This window comes from Anomaloglossus baeobatrachus, chromosome 3 (assembly GCF_048569485.1).
Source record: "Anomaloglossus baeobatrachus isolate aAnoBae1 chromosome 3, aAnoBae1.hap1, whole genome shotgun sequence".
In the NCBI taxonomy this organism is placed as follows: Eukaryota; Metazoa; Chordata; class Amphibia; order Anura; family Aromobatidae; genus Anomaloglossus; species Anomaloglossus baeobatrachus.
The window spans coordinates 570625404-570644471 of record NC_134355.1 but is presented as its reverse complement, the minus strand read 5'-3'; the positions used below and the strand labels follow the sequence as shown (position 1 = coordinate 570644471).

Here is a 19068-nt window from a genome sequence, read left to right as displayed (position 1 = left end):
CGAGGCACTAGCAAGTGTGATTCTGGCCTAAGAGTCTACCGCAGTGGTAGTGTGCATGTGTGACCTCCCCTCCATAATCTTCTATGGGAGTGGTAGAGTGCATGTGTAACCTCTGCTCCATTATCTCCTATGGGTCTATGGGAGTGGTAGTGCGCATATGTGGCCTCCGCTTCATTCACTTCTATGGGAGTAATAGAGCATGTGTACAGTCATGGCCAAAAGTTTTGAGAATGCTACAAATATTAATTTTTACAAAGTCTACTGCTTAAGTTTTTCTAATGGCAATTTGCATACACTCCAGAATGTCATAAAGAGTGATCAGCTTAACAGCAACTACTTGCAAATTCAATATTTGCTAAGAAAATGAACTTTAACCCCCAAAACACATTTCAACCTCATTGCATTCCAGCCTTAAAAGGAGCAGCTAACATTGTTTTAGTGATTGTTCCATTACCACAGGTGTGGGTGTTGAAGAGGACAGGGCTGGCGATCAATGATTAAGTAAGAATGACACCACTGGACACTTTAAAAGGAGGCTGGTGCTTGGTTTCTCTTCAGTTAACCATGGTTATCTCTAAAGAAACACGTGCAGCCATCATTGCTCTGCACAAAAATGGCCTAACAGGGAAGAGTATTGCAGCTACAAAGATTGCACCTCAGTCAACAATCTATCGCATCATCAAGAACTTCAAGGAGAGAGCTTCCATTGTTGCCAAAAAGGCTCCAGGGCACCCAAGAAGGACCAGCAAACGCCAGGACCGTATCTTAAAACTGTTTCAGCTGCGGGATCGGACTACCAGCAATGCCGAGCTAGCTCAGCAATGGCAGCAGGCTGGTGTGAGTGCTTCTGCACGCACTGTGAGGCGGAGACTGTTTGAGCAAGGCCTGGTTTCAAGGAGGGCAGCAAAGAAGCCACTTCTCTCCAGATAAAACATCAGGGACCAACTGATATTCTGCAAAAGGTACAGGGAGTGGACTGCTGAGGACTGGGGTAAAGTCATTTTCTCAGATGAATCCCCTTTTCGATTGTTTGGGACATCTGGAAAACAGCTTATTAGGAGAAGAAGAGGTGAGCGCTACCACCAGTCTTGTCTCATGCCAACTGTTAAGCATCCTGAAACCATTCATGTGTGGGGTTGCTTCTCAGCCAAGGGAATCGGCTCACTCACAGTCTTGCCTAAAATCACAGCCATGAATAAAGAATGGTACCAGAATGTCCTCCAAGAGCAACTTCTCCCAACTGTCCAAGAGCAGTTTGGCGCCCAACAATGCCTTTTCCAGCATGATGGAGCACCTTCCCATAAAGCAAAGGTGATCACTAAATGGCTCATGGAACAAAACAGAGATTTTGGGTCCATGGCATGGAAACTCCCCAGATCTTAATCCCATTGAGAACTTGTGGGCAATCATCAAGAGACGGGTGCACAAACAAAAACCAACAAATTCTGGCAAAATACAAGCATTTCTTATGCAAAAATGGACAGCTAGCAGTCAGGATTTGGTCCAGAAGTTGATTGAGAGCATGCCAGGGAGAATTGCAGAGGTCCTGAAGAAGAAGGGTCAACACTGCAAATATTGACTTGCTGCATTAACTCATTCTAACTGTCAATATAACCTTGTGGTACTCATAATATGATTGCAATTATATTTCTGTATGTGATGTAAACATCAGACAAAGACAAATAAAAACCAGAGGGCAACAGATCATGTGAAAATATAATTTTGGTGTCATTCTCAAAACTTTTGGCCATGACTGTAACCTCCGCTCCATTCACATTTATGTAGGAACAGTGCGCGCATGTGTGACCTCTGCTCCATTATCTTGTATGGGTTTAGGGGAGTCTTAATTGTGCATGTGTGACCACCTCTCCATTATTTTTTAGAGTTCTATGGCAGTGGGAGTGCACATATGTGACCTCCTTTTAAGTCACTTCTATGGGTCTATGGGAGTGAACATGTTTAACCATCACTTCCATAACAGTAAATCATGCACAGTGGTCATGGCATTACTGATCCATTTACATGGGGAGCGCAGGGCACCTTTTCTAGTGATCAGCGGAGGTGATAAATATAGTTGGTGGGTTAACTACTGTGAATGTTGAGGGTTTACCATAGGCTTCCTTTGTTGTTTAAAATGTAACTGGATCAGACACAGCAATTCAATCTGTATAGTAATTAGCCTGGGGGCAGATGGGTGAATGTGTGACGCCCTGGCAAAACCAGGTTGTCACAGAGACTGCACAAATCTTCCAGGTGCAGGACTCCATCCTCCTTGGCATACCAACACAAACCCACACCCTGGTACATAACACCAGAAAGCAAAGCCTAGTCACTCCCCATGACAATAGGGACACACCAGTGAGTGGGACCAGGAGGATGGGAGCGCCCACATAGGGGTCCTGAGGTGTCAGGGGAGGGAACACGTCAGTTGGAGTTAGAGAGAACAGTGTTGACAGTTGAAGTGAGAGGAGTGTGGAGTGACAGCGGAGTCAGGGGTTGGGGCCCCTGGACTTCTGACTAGGTGGCAGTCGGCAGACAGGGCCACAGGCGACGGAGATCCGGTCGCAGGAGACCTTAAGTGGACCGGGGAAGGGTTGTAGCCTGCCGGTGCTGACAGCGGGAATCCGGTCCGGAGGCCGTGCACAGTCGGGGTGCCTGGACCCTAGGGCGAGGAAGGTTTCAAGCCCCTTGTCAATTAGCCAGCCGAGGACAAGATTCCACGTCTTGTCCCACCAGCAAGCCCAGAGAGCGAAACGGAAGCCCAACGCGGGGGATAGGGTGTCTGCCAGAACCCACAGAGATCCCACGGGTCAGATTTCGCGGGCCACAGCTCCCAACATACAAAGTACCGGGAGTGGACTTCCCCGTTTCAAGTGGAGTTGTCCTGTTGAAGACAAAAACACTGAGTGCAGGAGGAAGGGACCCCTGTTTGCTGTATCAGGGTGTGGGACCCGAATACACCCGTCGGAGGTGGTTACCGGTCACTGGCAATTTGGTTTACCACTGGACTCTGTGTGGATTTCTTTGGAACTGTGAGTACACCATTCTTGCCCGGTCCAGCCTGCATGACATTCTCCACAGCATTCCCTCCCATATACCTGGGACAACACCTCCCCTACCCGTGGAGGGGATACCATTCTGCTGCCCCACTCCATCAGCCCCGGGCGTCCCCTATCCAGGCAGCGGCGGTGCTACCAACCTTCACCGCAACCCACGGGTGGCATCACTGACAAACTTTTCCCCTGTAAATACACCCTTACTACGATTGTGAGGACGGACGGCTGCACGAGCCCGGGTCCGGCTACCAATCGTGCCACAGTAACGAACCTGGATCCGTGCAGCCCTCTGCAGCGGTCTGGCCCCCGTCCACAACAAATGTATCCAATACTCCTGTATACCTAGAAATACTGCTAGATTGTGTACATTGCAAGGCCCTCTTGATGAAACCTATTGTGGAGGGGGTATGGAGGCTTTAATATCAGGAGCAAATTTTCCTCAATAAATTCATAGAAATGGGAATGTGTCAAATTCATTAAAAACTTGAAAAACACTGGTTATCTCTCACCTGTACTTCATCCCATAGAAGAGTTGTCACCTTCTGGCCAATCTTGGGCCTCCATGTTGGCAGTGCCATGACGGCTGGAGACTGTGGCATTTCCGTTGTAGGCTCTATTGTGGTCTGCTGAAATGGCATTTCGGTGACAGAGGTGTCGGTGGGGTCAGTAGGTGGGATATCACAGGTGACGCCAGTGAATCCATCATTACAAATACACAGGTAACTATTCCCGAGGACACTGCAGTTTCCATGGACACACGGCTTTTCTGCACAGGGGTCTGTAATAAACTGCAAGCAAAAAAAAAACCCAAAAAAAAGAATTAGTAAGAACTGTAAGATCTGTAAACTCTTACAGGATATGTACCTGGAAAGTAAGACAAATAAATACATTAGATACCAAGATTAAAGGGGTGTGATTGCCTTCATTCTTCAGGAGCGCACCGCTCCTCTGCCTCTTGGCTACAGAGGGTGGTGCGCTCCTGAAGAGTGACATTGCTATGTCACTGGTCTGAGTTGTATGCTCTATGGTTAGATCCAGAGATCCAGCCATCTCTATAGCAGGGAGCGCAGCTTGCAAGCTTTATAGCAATGATAGACTGCAGAGATGGCCGGGAACCAAGCCAATGAGCTCTACATTATGGAATTAAAAATCCCTCTGGAGAGAATTTTTATTAAAAGGTAACGTTCATGTTCCAATGTTCCTGTTTTTTTTGCAATTTTACCCTTTTAACAATTTGAGACAACCCCTTTAATTTCTGATCTCAAATAGAGACGTCTGCAACATGACAATTTCTAGACAGAATATAGTTTTTCTTCTCCGTATCACATATTAGTTCCCAATATCACCTAAAATATTGAAAGTTCATATTGGTGCCCACTTTTACTTTTACTTGTGGAAGAATAAAGCGTGGACTTTGCTAATTATAATAAGAGCACTTCCTCCATGATGTATGAGATACACGCTTGCACCCCCAAAAGGGACCAAACCCCCCAGGGCTGGATTATTCATTAGACTGACTAGGCTGAAATCTGAGGACATCCCAGAGGCCCATCATATTTTTTTGCTTAGGTTCTGTTATCTGTATCCTAACCACAGCAATACATTTATCACATTGGACCAATATCGCACTGCCGTCAGGGATGTGACGCCATTCCGCCCCCTCCCATATTACACCGCCATAAGGAATATAGTCATGAGCTTTATCGCATGAGCTCGAAAATTCTCAAGGACCCTTAGGACCAGCCAAAAACTACTATTATTTCAACATTTTTAAATAACAAATGGCAGCCAACATGTACGAGCACAAGGATGGATTTCAATGCAGAAAAAATACCTGATGAAAAAAAGAGGTCAGAAGAAAGAAAGTATCCTCATTTCTGCAGAATTTTGATATGTAATTGTTATTTCATAGCGAAGATAACTGATACAACATTATCCAAGAATGATATCAATAAAGTGGTTTTCTCACCATAGGATGTGTCGGCATGTGGAAAAGAGTGTGACATACAAGATATGTTACCTTTTCAGCACTTTACTTACAGTCACTGTATACAGTGTACTACCAGGGAATCCTTTACAGCATTTATTCACCTTCACAACCATTTTTATAGTTCGGGTACGTTCACATGGGACGCATTGGATGTAGAGTGGAGGATCTCCCACAAATTTGCCGTGGCTATATCTGCACTAAATTGTGCCGACAATGCTGTAGTTTCAGCTGTGTACAGGGTATATACCGTAACGACTTTACCCTCTGTGTTACACAGTATGAAATGTGCAATGAATATTGTCAGTATAAATTGACAGGCTATGGATGCCAAATCTATAGCACCGGAGAACTGATAAGGGAACTATCCTTTCAACAAACTTTAAATAAATCAAACAGTAGTGACGGGCGAACCAGGAGTGTAAAAATGGGGATTAATTCCCGGATACCTAGTATCCACAAACCAACCCCGGATACGGAGTTCTTTGGGAACTCCGTGTAACTATCCGGATTCGGCCATCCGGATTATTAAAGAAAAAATGAACAAAGAAAATAGGGACAAGGAGGAGCGTTATACTTCCTGAGTGTCCCTCATGCATATTCACTGCATCCCACGCCTACCGGCAGTCCCGGCATCTCTGACTGGTTGTAGTCCTGACCGCGCCCCCACCCTGTGTGATAGAGTGTCTGATTGTTTGGAATCACACATGCTCTCTGCGCATCTATAGTGGCACAAAAATAAATAGATAAAAAATTGTCATAGGGTCCCCCCATATTATAATACCCAGTACAAATAAAGCATACGGCTACAGGCTGCAGCCCCCAGCTGTCCACTTAGCTTGGCTGTGTATCAAAATAAAAGGAACCGTATGCGGCTTTTTTTTTTTTTTTTAATTATTTAAATAAATAATTAGAAAAAATGGTGTGCGGTCACCCCCAATTTTGATACCCAGCCATGATAAAGCTGACAGCTGGGGGCTGGTATTTTTAGCACCACTGAAGCCATCAGGAGCTACAAGGTACTGCATCCTGTCAATGATGCAGGGCCTACCCCAAAGGACCCAGAAGACCAGTGCCAGTAACAGCAAAACATTCATTTTAATCCCTGTTTTTCCCCATTCCCAAAGACTGGTGCCAGGCTAGGCTTGGACTCAATAGATGGCCACCTAGGGGTGAAACCGATCCAGTCCACTAGACGACAAACAGTCAGTAAGTGGAAGTGAGAGGAGACGGACGTAACCGCACTGACAGGAGAGTGTAACTGTGACCTGAGGGCCCAGGCGTGTGGTTGCCAATGGAGTACGGTGGAGTACTTCCAGAAACATAGCACCAATGGGGTACAGAATCCTTGGTCAGAATCAGGCAGACCTGATAAAATCTGAACAGTGAGGGGACCATCCAGGACCTCACTGACCGTAAAGTTCGGGACACAGTAGGAATGGGAGATCCGGGTAACAGGACCAGAGAAACCAACCCCACAGGGTTCAAGCTACCTGTCATACGGACTAAGACTGAGAGACTACCAGGAGGGAACCCCAAATGCTCCATGCCATGGAGACCCACTGACCAAAGCCAGGTGCAGGGGAAGATAGCCACCAGGTCACCACACTGGCACTGGAACTAAGGCGACCAGTGGTGAAGACCAGCCTTCATTGGGTTTCCAGCCATAACAATGCTGTGAGCAAAAGGAACCAGTTACACTGCAATCCCTTGTGTGGCCTACATTCTTTCCGCACCCAACAACATCATCTATCCCCTGGGGCCTGGCCCTACTTGCGGATGGCCCAACATCCAGGCTGCCACTAACACCAGCCCCAGTAGTGAGAACTGTGCAGCGGCGGCTCCACTAAAATAGCCGCAACCCGCAAGTGGCGTCACGACAAAAACTTTTATTACAATTCCCTTGTAAATAACCCCTTTTTAAAGCAACCCCCAGGGTCACGGAACCGGGCAACGGCCACCCAGTGAACTATCCCAACGTAACCAGGCCTGGAACCGAATACCCATAGCCCTGGGGCGCGGCATATTCTCAAGCTGGGGAGACCCATGGTTGTTGTCATCCCCCCAACCTAAAAGTAGCAGCCTGCAGACACCCAGAATTGTCGCATCCATTAGATGCGACAATCCCGGCACTTTACCAGGCTCATCCAAATTACCCTGGTGCAGTGGCCATTGGTGTAATATAAGGGGTTAATGACAGCTCACAACTGCCACTAACCCTCAGATTAGTAATGGGAGGCATCTATAAGACCCCCCTCTATTACTAATCTGTAAGTGAAAAGAAATAAACAGAACCATCAAAAAAATCCTGTATTTGAAATAAAATACAAAAAACCCCACGGTCTTTCACCGCTTTATTAACTCCATGCTCTGCTGCATACATACTAAAGTCGCATTCCGCGGGAATACAGTCCCTGACAGAAGTTCTGTTGCTTATCCATGTTATGTAAATAAAAGCTTATAACCTGACTTTAAATTCATCCATTGGTTTTATAAATTACTCTTTTGCAAGCTGAAACCCTCCCAAATTTGGTTTAGGTTATGAAAATAATGTTGCTGCAAAGCTGAAATATTGATCATTTAATGAACATAGGTCAGATTTTGGCAAGACAAAAGTTTTGTCGCCCACAGAAAGTAGTGTGAAATTCAAACAAATAATTAACTTCTAATACAGAGATATGTTGCACAACATTGGTGAATTAAGTTGTGGTGCTATTAGAGCCATATTTAATATTTTGTGTGACTTCCATGAGCTTGAAGGACTGCATCCATGCGGTTCAACAATGATTCATACAATTTATTGATGAAGTCATCAGGAAAAGCAGAGAATGCAGTCTTACATGCCTCCCAGAGTTCATCTAAATTCTTTGGTTTTGTCTTCCTAGCTTCCTCTTTCATCCTACCCCAAACATGCTCAATGATGTTCATGTCTGGTGACTGGGCTGGCCAGTCCTTGAGCACCTCAACTTGATCTTCTTTGCCAAGAGGAACTTTGTTGTAGAGATGGATGTATGAGATGGAGCACCATCCTGCTGCAGAATTTGACCTCTTTTATGATTGGGAATGTAAGAGGTAGCTAATACTTCTTGATATTTTAGGCTATTGATATTGCCTTCCACCTTGCAAATGTTTTGCACACCCCCATACTGAATGTAACCCCAGACCATGATCTTTACACCACCAAACTTAACTGTTTTCTGGATCCATACAGGCTCCAGTAGGTCTCCTGCAGTATTTGCAGTGGCTGCGGTGTAATTTAACTGAAGATTCATCAGAGAAATCCACCTTCTGCCACTTTTCCAGTGTCCATCTGTTTAGCAGGCTGTGGGACTTGGCAAATGCCACACAGTTTTTTAATTGCCTTTTGTTTAGTACTGGCTTCTGGGCACTGATTTGACCATGGAGGCCATTTCGAGACAGAATCCTACAAACTGTTCTAGTTGACACAGGAACTTAAGGTGACCAGGCCTTTTGGAGCTCTGCTGCAGTAGAAGAGGGGCTGGATTTGGATTTTCTAACCAACAAGCTTTCCTCCTGAGCAGTTGTCTTGCGGGGTCTGCCAGACCTGGGCTTGTCAAAAACATCTCCAGTCTCTTCAATTTTTTTTTAATTCTTTGTACTTGACACAGACACATTAAAGGTGCCAGCCACCTCTGCAGTGGATCTGGTCTTCAGCCTCTTGATAATCAAGGCTTTGGCTTTTTTTGCCATGTTGTCAGAGGTCAAGTTGCAGTTCAAGTGAAGGTCTGAGGTGCTGGGTTTCTTTTAATACACACCCACTAATTAACCGATCATTTAGTGAGCACAGGTAAGGATGTAAACTAGGATTGGGGCATTATATGACAAGGCGACAAAACATTTCTCTTTCCAAATCTGACCTTTCTGTGTTCATTAAATGATCAATATTTCAGCTTTGCAGCAACTTTATTTTCATAACCTAAACCAAATTTGTGAGGGTTTCAGCTTTCAAAAGAGTAATTTATGAAACGAATGAATGAATTTAAAGTCAGGTTATAAGCTTTCATTTACATAACATGGATAAGTGACAGAACTTCTGTCAGGGACTGTAGAACATGACTGTACGCTGTGGCTTCTGACAGAGACTGACTGAGCGGCAGCTTTGAGTGGTGACATCACTCAGTTTATCTGTGGTTCCCATGGTATCACACCTTTGACTGCAGGTATACTGACTCAGTGACCTCACCTTAGGTGAACTGAATTCACAGACCTGCATCTCTTGGCAGAAAATTACATTTTTTTGCCAAGAGATGCAGAATTAGTGCTGAAATTTATACACCATATTCCTGCACCAAATCTGCATCTTCTTGCAAAAACGCATGAAAACATGATGCAGTTTTGAAGCAATTTTTATGCCAGGAGATCCAGAGTTGGTACAGGAATATGGTATATAAATTTCAGCTCCAAATCTGCATTTCCTGGCAAGAATTTTTTGCACAAAAACAATTTTGGTGCGGTTTTCCGCCAGGAGATGCAAATTTGGTGCAGAAATCTGGTGCAGATATTTCAGCACCAAATTTGCATCTCCTGGCAGAAAACTGAACCAAAACGACATCGAAACCATGTTTATGCGTTTCTTTGCGAAAAGATAAAAGATGCAGAATTGGTGCTAAAATTTATTCACTATATTCCTGCACCAAATCTCCATCACCTGGGAAAAAAAAAAAATCGCATCTATATCGCATTGTGTTTTGATGCGTTTTTTTGCCATAACATGGAGATTTGCTCCTGGGTCCGAAGGCAGAGAGAGAAGCCGACAGTGATTGGGTGTGGGGCTGGCACAATATCACAACCTCATGTGCGCCCCGGGAACGTCAGTCCAGACACAGCTGGAACCGCATTGGCATCGGAGGGGCGTATAGGCTTTTTTATAATAATTGGGGGAAACGTGGAATGAGGAGTAGTGGACAACCCCTTCAATCTGTTTAAAAAATGTTCAAAAGCCCAAACCTATGAATAGTAATGTGATTTATCAATAGAAATGAATAGGAAGAGTCTTTCAAGCCTTTTCTGGGTGCATTTTCAAGCAATTTTAAGAGCAAAACCGGTCAAGAAACCCAGTGTGAACATACTCTATGTCTTCAAAATAGGCAATCTATTTCTCATTAAGCATTATTCCATGCTATTAACTACACTCATTTGTCATGCTTCGGCTTCCTCAACTCTAACATAGCAAGCGGCTAAATAGAAATGATAGAAAGAGCGTGTAACAAATAAATGGCATATAGTACTTGGATATAAAGAAAAACCGTGATTCCATTGTCTTGGGAAAACCTTGTGCTTTCTTGCTCCGTCAGCAACATACACAGTTAGGGTATGTGCGCACGTTGCTTTTTACCTGCTTTTTACCTGCTTTTTTGCTGCTTTTTCTTCTGCGCTGTTTAATGCCAAAATGGATGTGTTCTTCTATTCAAGCAAAGTCTATGGGAATTTGGGTTTCTTGTTCACACTATGTTGTTCAAAATGCAGCCTTTTTGAGGCAGAACTTTGGTCAAAAACTCAGCTTTGCAGTGCAAAACCCAAATGGCAAAAACAATTGACATGCTGCTTCTTTGAAAAGCTGAGTTTTTGACCAAAGTTCTGCCACAAAAAGGCTGCATTTTGAACAACATAGTGTGAACAAGAAACCCAAATTCCCATAGACTTTGCTTGAATAGAAGAACACATCCATTTTGGCATTAAACAGCGCAGAAGAAAAAGCAGCAAAAAAGCAGGTAAAAAGCAGGTAAAAAGCAATGTGCGCACATACCCTTACTGGTGATTTCTGCAAGGTTCTATTAGGAGGTGGCTGCCCAGGAGTGAGCATACAGTGATGCAAGGGTGTAGATAGAAATCATGGCATAATTTCTCTAATGTCCCCCCCCTCCGAATAAAAAGTGATAATATTTGTCCGGATCACACAAGAGCATACAGTATCTCACAACTTTGCAGCCCTTACCAACTAATTCTTCTCCTCTTTAAGCCTATAGACTCTCCTTTTGTTCCCCCATAAGGTATGATGCTGACAAAAGTGTCCCCCAAACACTGTAGGACAGTACCATCCATATTCACAGCATGATTATCCTACTGTAACCCCCTCAACTACCTCGGAAAATTATGGTGACCCCAACACTGTATAATCCCCAACTGTGACCCCCACACAGCTCTTCATGCAGTATAATGGGCCAACATACAGTATAATGCCCCTACACTGCTTCACACAGTATAATGGACCCCACTAGCCCTCCAAACAGTATAATGGGCCCCACACAGCAACCCGCATAGTATGATGGTGTCGCGGGCGGAGGAGGGGACGCTGCGCTCTCCCACTGCTCGGGTCCGGCTGCCGCTGCTGCTGCGGCCTGCTGCTGCTCGGTGGCTCGAGCGATGGGCCGGATTCCGGGGACTCGAGCGGCGCTCCTCGCCCGTGAGTGAAAGGGGTTTGGTTTTTGGGATAGTTTATTGTCCGTGACGCCACCCACGGTTGTGGTGATTGTAGGGACACCACCGCTGCTCTGTATGGGAATCCCGGGAGCGGTGACAGGGAGTAGCAAAGTTGTTAGTTCTCCCCTCCGTGGGTAGGGGGTGGTTGTCCCGGGGCCCAGTGATGAGTTGGGGGATGAAGGATGGCGGGGCCGGTGCAGGGCTTGGTGGGGTGCAGGGACGCGGGGACAGCGCTGTGCCTCACGGCACTGTGGTACTCACTCAGCCTGAGACGGTGACACAGTTCTCGGTAAAACACACGGCTGGAAAGACGGTTCCCACGGACGGCTGCTGTTGCTTTTCCCGGTAGTTGACGGTGACGGTCCCTTTTCCTGCACCTAAGGCTATGTTGGTAGCGATGGGTTCCCACCGGTAACCCGCTCCCCGGCTTGGATATGTGCCGGAGGAGCCCCTCTTTGCCCGCAGGCGCTGGCCCTGAGAAACTGGTGCCTTGGCGGTGGCGGTGTCTCTCTCTAACGGTTGGACTGTTGCCTTCAATCGGGACTTGGTTGTTGGGAGACCCAGAGGTCCCCTTCACTGACGGATTTGGCAAATTCACGGCGACTCCTAGCCTTGCCGGGATCCAAAAGGCCCCTGCCAATGGTGCTGGCTTCTCTTCGTATAGCGCTCCGGTACCGCCGGGCCACCACCCGTCCACGGTCCTTTCGGCAACCTCCAAGTAGCCTCTCCTGCAGACAGTCACCGCCGTCTGCTGACCTTGCTGTCTCAGTCCGGGGCACACACCCGGACCAACTTCAGGCTTTCTCAACTGTCACTTTCTCTGTCACTACTCTCACTGTCCTCCTTCTCCTTCCTCTCACTTTGAACTCTCCACTTAATCTGCCTGGTTTTCCCGCCTCCAGGGCTGTGAACTCCTCGGTGGGCGGAGCCAACCGCCTGGCCCACCCCCTGGTGTGGACATCAGCCCCTGGAGGAAGGCAACAAGGATTTTTGTGTAGCTTTGGTGTACCTATCCGGGGTGTAGGGTGTGGTGGTGTTATGACCTGTGACCCCTGGCTTGCCCAGGGCGTCACATTGGACCTCACAAAAATCTTTACATTGTATAAGTGTATAAGTGCTTGCATACAGTATAAAGGCCCTCAAATAGCCCTCCATAAAGTATAATGACTCCCTCATAGCCCTCCAAATATTATAATTGCCCCCACATAGCCCTCTAAATAGTGTAGTGGCATCCACATAGCCTTCCAAATAGCATAATGGTCTCCACAAAGCACTAAGAATATTGTAGTGGCCCCAACATAGCACTCGAAATATTATATTGGCCCCACATAGTCTTCCATATAGTATAATAGGCCCCACATAGTCCTATCTACAATATAATGCACCCCTATAGTCCTCTATATAGGAAAATGGGCCCTACATAGTCCTCCATATAAGGTCGTACTGTATAATGCATCCCCCATAGACCTCAATATAGTATAATAGGCCCTACATAATCCTCCATATATGGTAGTACTGTATAATGCATTCCCCATAGACCTCCATATAGTATAATAGGTCCTACATAATCCTCCAATAACAATATAAACCCCCATAGTACTGCATATTATATAATGCTCTCCCAAATCTTCCATATAGTATAATGCACCCCCCAGTCCTTCATATAGTATAATGCACCCAATAGTCCTCCATATAGTATTATTAAATGCACCCATAGTCCTCCATATATTATAATTCCCTCTCCATACCGTATAATGCACCCTCATAATCTTCCATATAGTAAAATGCACCCCCCTCGTCCTCCATATAGTATACTGCACATCCCATAGTGCTCCATATAGTATAATGCACACCCCATACTGCTCCATATAGTATAATGCACTCCATAGTCCTTCATATATTATAATTCCCCCCTATAGTCCTCCATATAGTATAATGTGGCGCCCTGGACAAGCCAGGACGTCACAAGTACTACACCTACACACCCCACACCCCGGTCAGGCACACCTAAGTCAAACAAAAACCCTTGTTGCCTCCCTCCAAGGGCTGATGTCCACACCAGGGGGTGGGCTAGGCGGTTGGTCCCGCCCACCGAGGAGTTCACAGTCCTGGAGGCGGGAAAAGCAGTTCAGTTTTCAGAGTAGTTTTGGAAGTGGAGAAGTGAAGTGGTAAAAGAGCAGTCTGAAGTTGGTCCGGGTGTGTGGCCCGGACGGAACAGCAAGGTTGGCAGACGGTGGTGACCATCTGCAGGAGAGGCCTATTGGAGCCAGCCTTAAGGACCGTGGACAGGCGGTGGCCCGGCGGTACCGGACCGGTACGCAAAGAGAAGCCAACACCAACCGGCAGGGCTTACGGACCCCGACAAGGCTAGGAGTCGCCGCTGAAATTGTCAAATCCGTTAGCGAAGGGAACCTCCGGGGTTTCCCAGCAGCCAAGTCCCGACTGAAGGCAACAGTCCAACCGATAGAGGGAAACACAGCCACCGCCAAGGCTACAGTTCCCAGGGCCAGAGCCTGCGGGCAAAAGGGGCTCCTTCAGCAACCTTCAAAGCTGGGGAGCGGGTTACCGGTGGGAACCCATTGGAACCGTACACACTACACGGGTGCAGGGAAAGGCAGTCACCATCAACCTGCCGGGAGGAAAAACACCGCAGCCGTCTGTGGGACCCGTCCATCCAGCCACTTGTTTTACCGGAGACTTTGTGTTCATGATTGGCTGAGTGAGTACCACCGTGCCGTGCGGCACAGCGCTGCCCCCGCGACCCTGCACCTCACCAGGCCCCGTATCCCGCCTGCCATCCATCCCTACCCCTCACCGGGCCCCAGAACAACCAAACCCCCTACCCACGGAGGGGAGAACCAACATCCAAGCTGCTCCCTGTCATCGCTCCCGGGATCCCCGTCCAGAGCAGCGGTGGTGTTACAACCTCACCACAACTGTGGGTGGCGTCACGGACAATATCCCTAAACCCCAAACCACCCCTTTCACTCACGGGCGAGGAACGCCGCTCGAGTCCTCGGGATCTGGCCCACCGCTCGAGCCACCACCGAGCAGCAGCAGCAGCAGCCGGACCCGAGCAGTGGGTGAGCGCAGCGTCCCCTCCTCCGCCCGCGACAACTTGGCGTCACGAACAGGATCTTACCGCTCTGCCATCTGGTAGAGGTGCGCCTTGTGACCGCCGGAGGTGTCCGGCCGAAAATTTTGAGAAGCCGCCATATTGGGCGCGAAAAGTCCCCGCTCGAGCGTCTCCTCGAGCAGTGGAGACGCGAAAGCCGAAACTCCGCCCCTGTAGAGGAGGAGCCGGAAAAAGACTAAGGGGGACGGAAACAAGATGTCTGCACCCGACGGAGCCGCTGGAGGAGCGGCGGACGCAGCCGCGGTGGCACCCGCAGATGGGAATGGGCCTGCCCAGGTGCTGTGGCCCCAGCGCTCGCTCAGGTGATGCCGTTCTCCTTGCCCTATGTGCCCGGTGCTACCTGGCTGCCGCAGTACGATGGGAAACCTGATGCATTGCAGGTCTTCTGGAAGAAGATTAGCCCGCTACTAGAGTTGTACCCCCTAACCGATAAGCAACGTGCAGCGGTAGTGCTGGGGCAGCTAACCGGCGCGGCTGAGCAGGAGGCGGAGACCTGGGCTGAGGGGGACCGGTTCTCTGTAGCCACCATCTTTGAGAAGTTACAGGCTGCCTTTGAGACCCGTACTGAAGACGAGCTGCGGATGCAGTTTTACCAATGCCGGCAACTGCCTGCGGATAGCATTCGGGACTATGCCTTGCGTCTACAAACCGCCCTCCGCACACTGAAGCGGGTAGACCCCATCAACGATGCGGACAGCAACAAAATGCTGGTGGAACAGTTTGTACAAGGGATGAGGTCCTCGGAGGACCGCAAGCAACTTCGGCTCTGGGCCTTAGAACACCCTGATGTTGGCTTTGCCGTGCTAAAGGAACGGGCCATTAAAGCCCTGCAGCCTCCAGCAGCGGAAGTCCCTGAGGCAGCCCATGGCCAGCTGAGATGGCTCCCGTCGTGGTGGCCCCTGTCCTGCCAATACCTCCAGTACCAGCAACCCCAAGTGGCATGATGGAAGAACTGGCTGCCCAAGTCCGCCGCATGGATGGGGACCTCACCAAAATTCTTGCCGCACTCCAGCCTCCGACTAGGTCCCAGCCCCCGGCGAAGATACAGCTCGCTGACAGCCCCGAGGACGTTCCCTGGATGCAGCGGAGAAGGGCCAACGACCCACGGTATAGACCCCCTATTTGTTACAGGTGCAGCAAGCCCGGCCACTACTCTCGAAGGTGTCCGTTAAACGAGCAACCCCTGGGGCCACGGGCCAATCCTCAGGAGTAGAACCCCATGGCCCCCCAGACTGGTGGGACCAGTACATTGGAGCCCGACCCATCATCCCCGTGGCAGTGGACGGTATCCCGCTGATGGCTCTTCTGGACACCGGATCACAGGTAACCACCATACCATACACACTGTACCAACGGTATTGGGGAAAAGACGAACTGGCTCCCGCAGACGCCAGTATGACACTGATTGCCGCTGATGGACTCCCATTGACCCAAGTGGGGTACAAACAAATGGCCATGACTGTGGGACGAGCTGAACTGCAACACCAGGGTATGATTGTGATAATGAATGAACCCAGTGATCATAACCCGAAGGTAGTGCTAGGGACTAACGTGATGGAGCACTGTATGAGTGACGTGCTGACCCTCCTGCAGCAGCTGGCCGCCACGGCGGCGGGGAGTCGACAGAGAGCTGTGCAGCGTGAGATCCGGGCCCTGATGTACCGCTAACATGTGAACTTGACAGGAGGAGAGATTGGTGGAGTAAGAGTGATGGATGTTGCCCCTTTGATTGTACCTCCCAGGAGCGAGATGATGATTTGGTGTAGGGCAGCGGTAGGGCCCCAAGGGCGTGACTACCCCGCCATGATAGAACCCATGCCCTCTGAACACTGGCCCACAGTAATGGCCGCCCGAGGGGTGGTAGACGTAAAGAAGGGGAGAGTGCCCGTGAGGGTGCTGAACTGCGGGAAGGAAGAAGTCAGGCTTCCCCGGTACGCTACCCTTGCCAAGTTGTTCACTCTGGATCCCCACACCATCCACGAGGCCGTTCCCCCAACCTCACCACCTACTGCCAGCACTCACCCATCCCAGGGGGAGTTAGACGAGTGGTGCAGAGAGCTACACGTAGGCACTGACGATACCCCTACACATCACAAAGAAGGGGTATACCGGGTGGTACGGGAGTACGAGCAAGTTTTTAGCAAACATCCCCTAGACTTTGGGCAGATTAAAGGGGTCCAACACCACATCCCCACCGGTGAGCACCCCCCTATTAAAGAGAGGTACAGGCCTATTCCCCCTGCACACTACCAATGTGCCAAGGACATGTTGAGGAACATGAAGGAGGCAGGGGTTATTAGGGACAGCTGTAGTCCCTGGGCCGCCCCGTTGGTACTGGTTAAGAAGAAGGATGGCACCATGCGGATGTGTGTGGATTACCGAAAAATTAACCAGATAACGCATAAGGACGCTTACCCTCTGCCTCGCATTGAAGAGTCCCTGGCTGCGCTGAGAACCGCTAACTACTTTTCCACCATTGACCTCACCAGTGGGTACTGGCAGGTGGCTGTGGCGCCAGAAGACCGAGAGAAGACTGCATTTGCCACCCCTATGGGACTCTGCGAGTTCAATAGCATGCCGTTCGGGCTGTGCAATGACCCTGGGACCTTCCAACGGCTGATGGAATGCTGTCTGGGGCATCTAAATTTCGAGACCGTCTTGCTGTACCTGGATGATGTGATTGTGTACTCCCAGACGTATGAAGCCCACCTGGAGCACCTAGCCGAGGTGTTCGCGTCCCTTGCTAAATACGGGATGAAGATGAAGCCCTCAAAGTGTCATCTGCTGAAACCCAGAGGGCAGTACCTAGGGCATGTGGTTGGTGCAAAAGGTGTCGCCCCAGACCCCGAGAAGATCACCGCCATCCAGGACTGGCCGAGGCCGACCACGGTGAGGGAAGTGAGGCAGTTTCTGGGCCTGGTGGGATATTACCGTCTCTTCATCAAAGGGTACACGAAGATGGCTGCCCCCATGCAAGACCTCCTCGTGGGACAGACCAAGGGTGGTAGACCCCTAGGAGCCCCATTGGTGTGGGAAGGGAAGCATGAGGAATCCTTCCGTCAGCTGAAGACGGCCCTGACCGGGGAGGAAATCCTAGCGTACCCTGACTACAGCCGCCCATTTGTCCTCTACACGGATGCCAGCAATGTGGGCTTGGGGGCTGTTCTATCCCAGGTCCAAGACGGAAAGGAAAAGGTAATAGCTTATGCTAGCCGAAAGCTCCGACCGACTGAGAGAAACCCTGAGAACTACAGCTCCTTCAAGCTTGAGCTCTTGGCCCTGGTGTGGGCTATCACCGAGCGGTTCCGTCATTACCTGGCAGCAGCCAAGTTCACCACGTATACCAATAATAATCCACTGACCCATCTAGATACGGCCAAGCTGGGCGTGTTGGAGCAGCGGTGGGTGGCCAGGTTAGCCAACTATGATTTCACCATCAAGTACCGGGCCGGCCGTACCAACGTCAATGCCGATGCACTCTCCCGGATGCCCCACCAGTCGGAAGAAGGGCCAGAGGACGATGACCTCGAAGAGATCGAGTTGCCTGCATTTCACCGGCCGTTGACTGAGAAGGTGTATGGCCACCAACAACGGTTGAACCTGGACCCGCTGCCCAGTCAGGAGTGGCAGGAAGCTCAGGACCAGGCACCTGCTGTCCACCTGGTCAAGACCCTGGTGGAACAGGGCTCTGCTGGAATAGACCCTGCCGCCCCTGCTGAAGCCCAACGCCTGTGGCGAGAACGGACCCGACTGTACCTCCACCAGGGGAAGTTGTATCGTGAGCTGATTAATCCGAAAACCCATGAGAAGATCTGCCAGCTGGTGATCCCCCAGGCTAACGTGCCCACAGTCCTGCAAGCATACCATGATGGTGCTGGGCATTTCGGGTGGAAGAAGCTGGAGATGTTGTTGAGAGAGCGGTTCTACTGGAGTGGAATGCGGGAATCTGTAGAGGCCTGGTGTCGAGAATGTGGCCCTTGCATGTTGAGAAGGAAGGATGAGGCCAGCCAGAAGGCACCCCTACACCCGATCATTACGCATCAACCGCTGGAGCTGGTTGCCCTTGACCATGTAAAGCTCACCCCCAGCCGAAGTGGGTACACATACACTCTAACCATTGTAGACCACTATTCAAGGTTCATGGTGGTTGTCCCAGTTAAAGACCTGACCGGCCGTACCGCCGCCAGAGCATTCCAGGCTTATTTCTGCCGACCACATGGATACCCCGAGAAGGTGCTTACCGACCAAGGCCCGGCCTTCGAAGCAGAGGTTTTCCAAGAGTTCTGCCAGTTGTACGGCTGCAAGAAAATCCGGACCACGCCTTACCATGCCCAAACCAATGGCATGTGCGAAAAGATGAACCACCTGGTCCTGAACCTCCTTAAAACATTGCCGCTGGAAGAGCGGAACTTGTGGCCGGAGAAGCTACCTGACTTGGTCGATATGTA

At 49.3% G+C, this 19068-nt stretch overlaps 1 protein-coding gene across 1 annotated transcript in view; it reads right to left on the bottom strand.

Moving 5' to 3' along the window:
- The window catches only part of DNER (delta/notch like EGF repeat containing), a 464487-nt gene that overhangs the window by 231198 nt on the left and 214221 nt on the right, over positions 1 to 19068 (bottom strand). Inside the window, 1 exon segment of the mRNA XM_075340935.1 lies at positions 3566 to 3844. Within this exon segment, the coding sequence (XP_075197050.1) occupies positions 3566 to 3844 (279 nt within the window).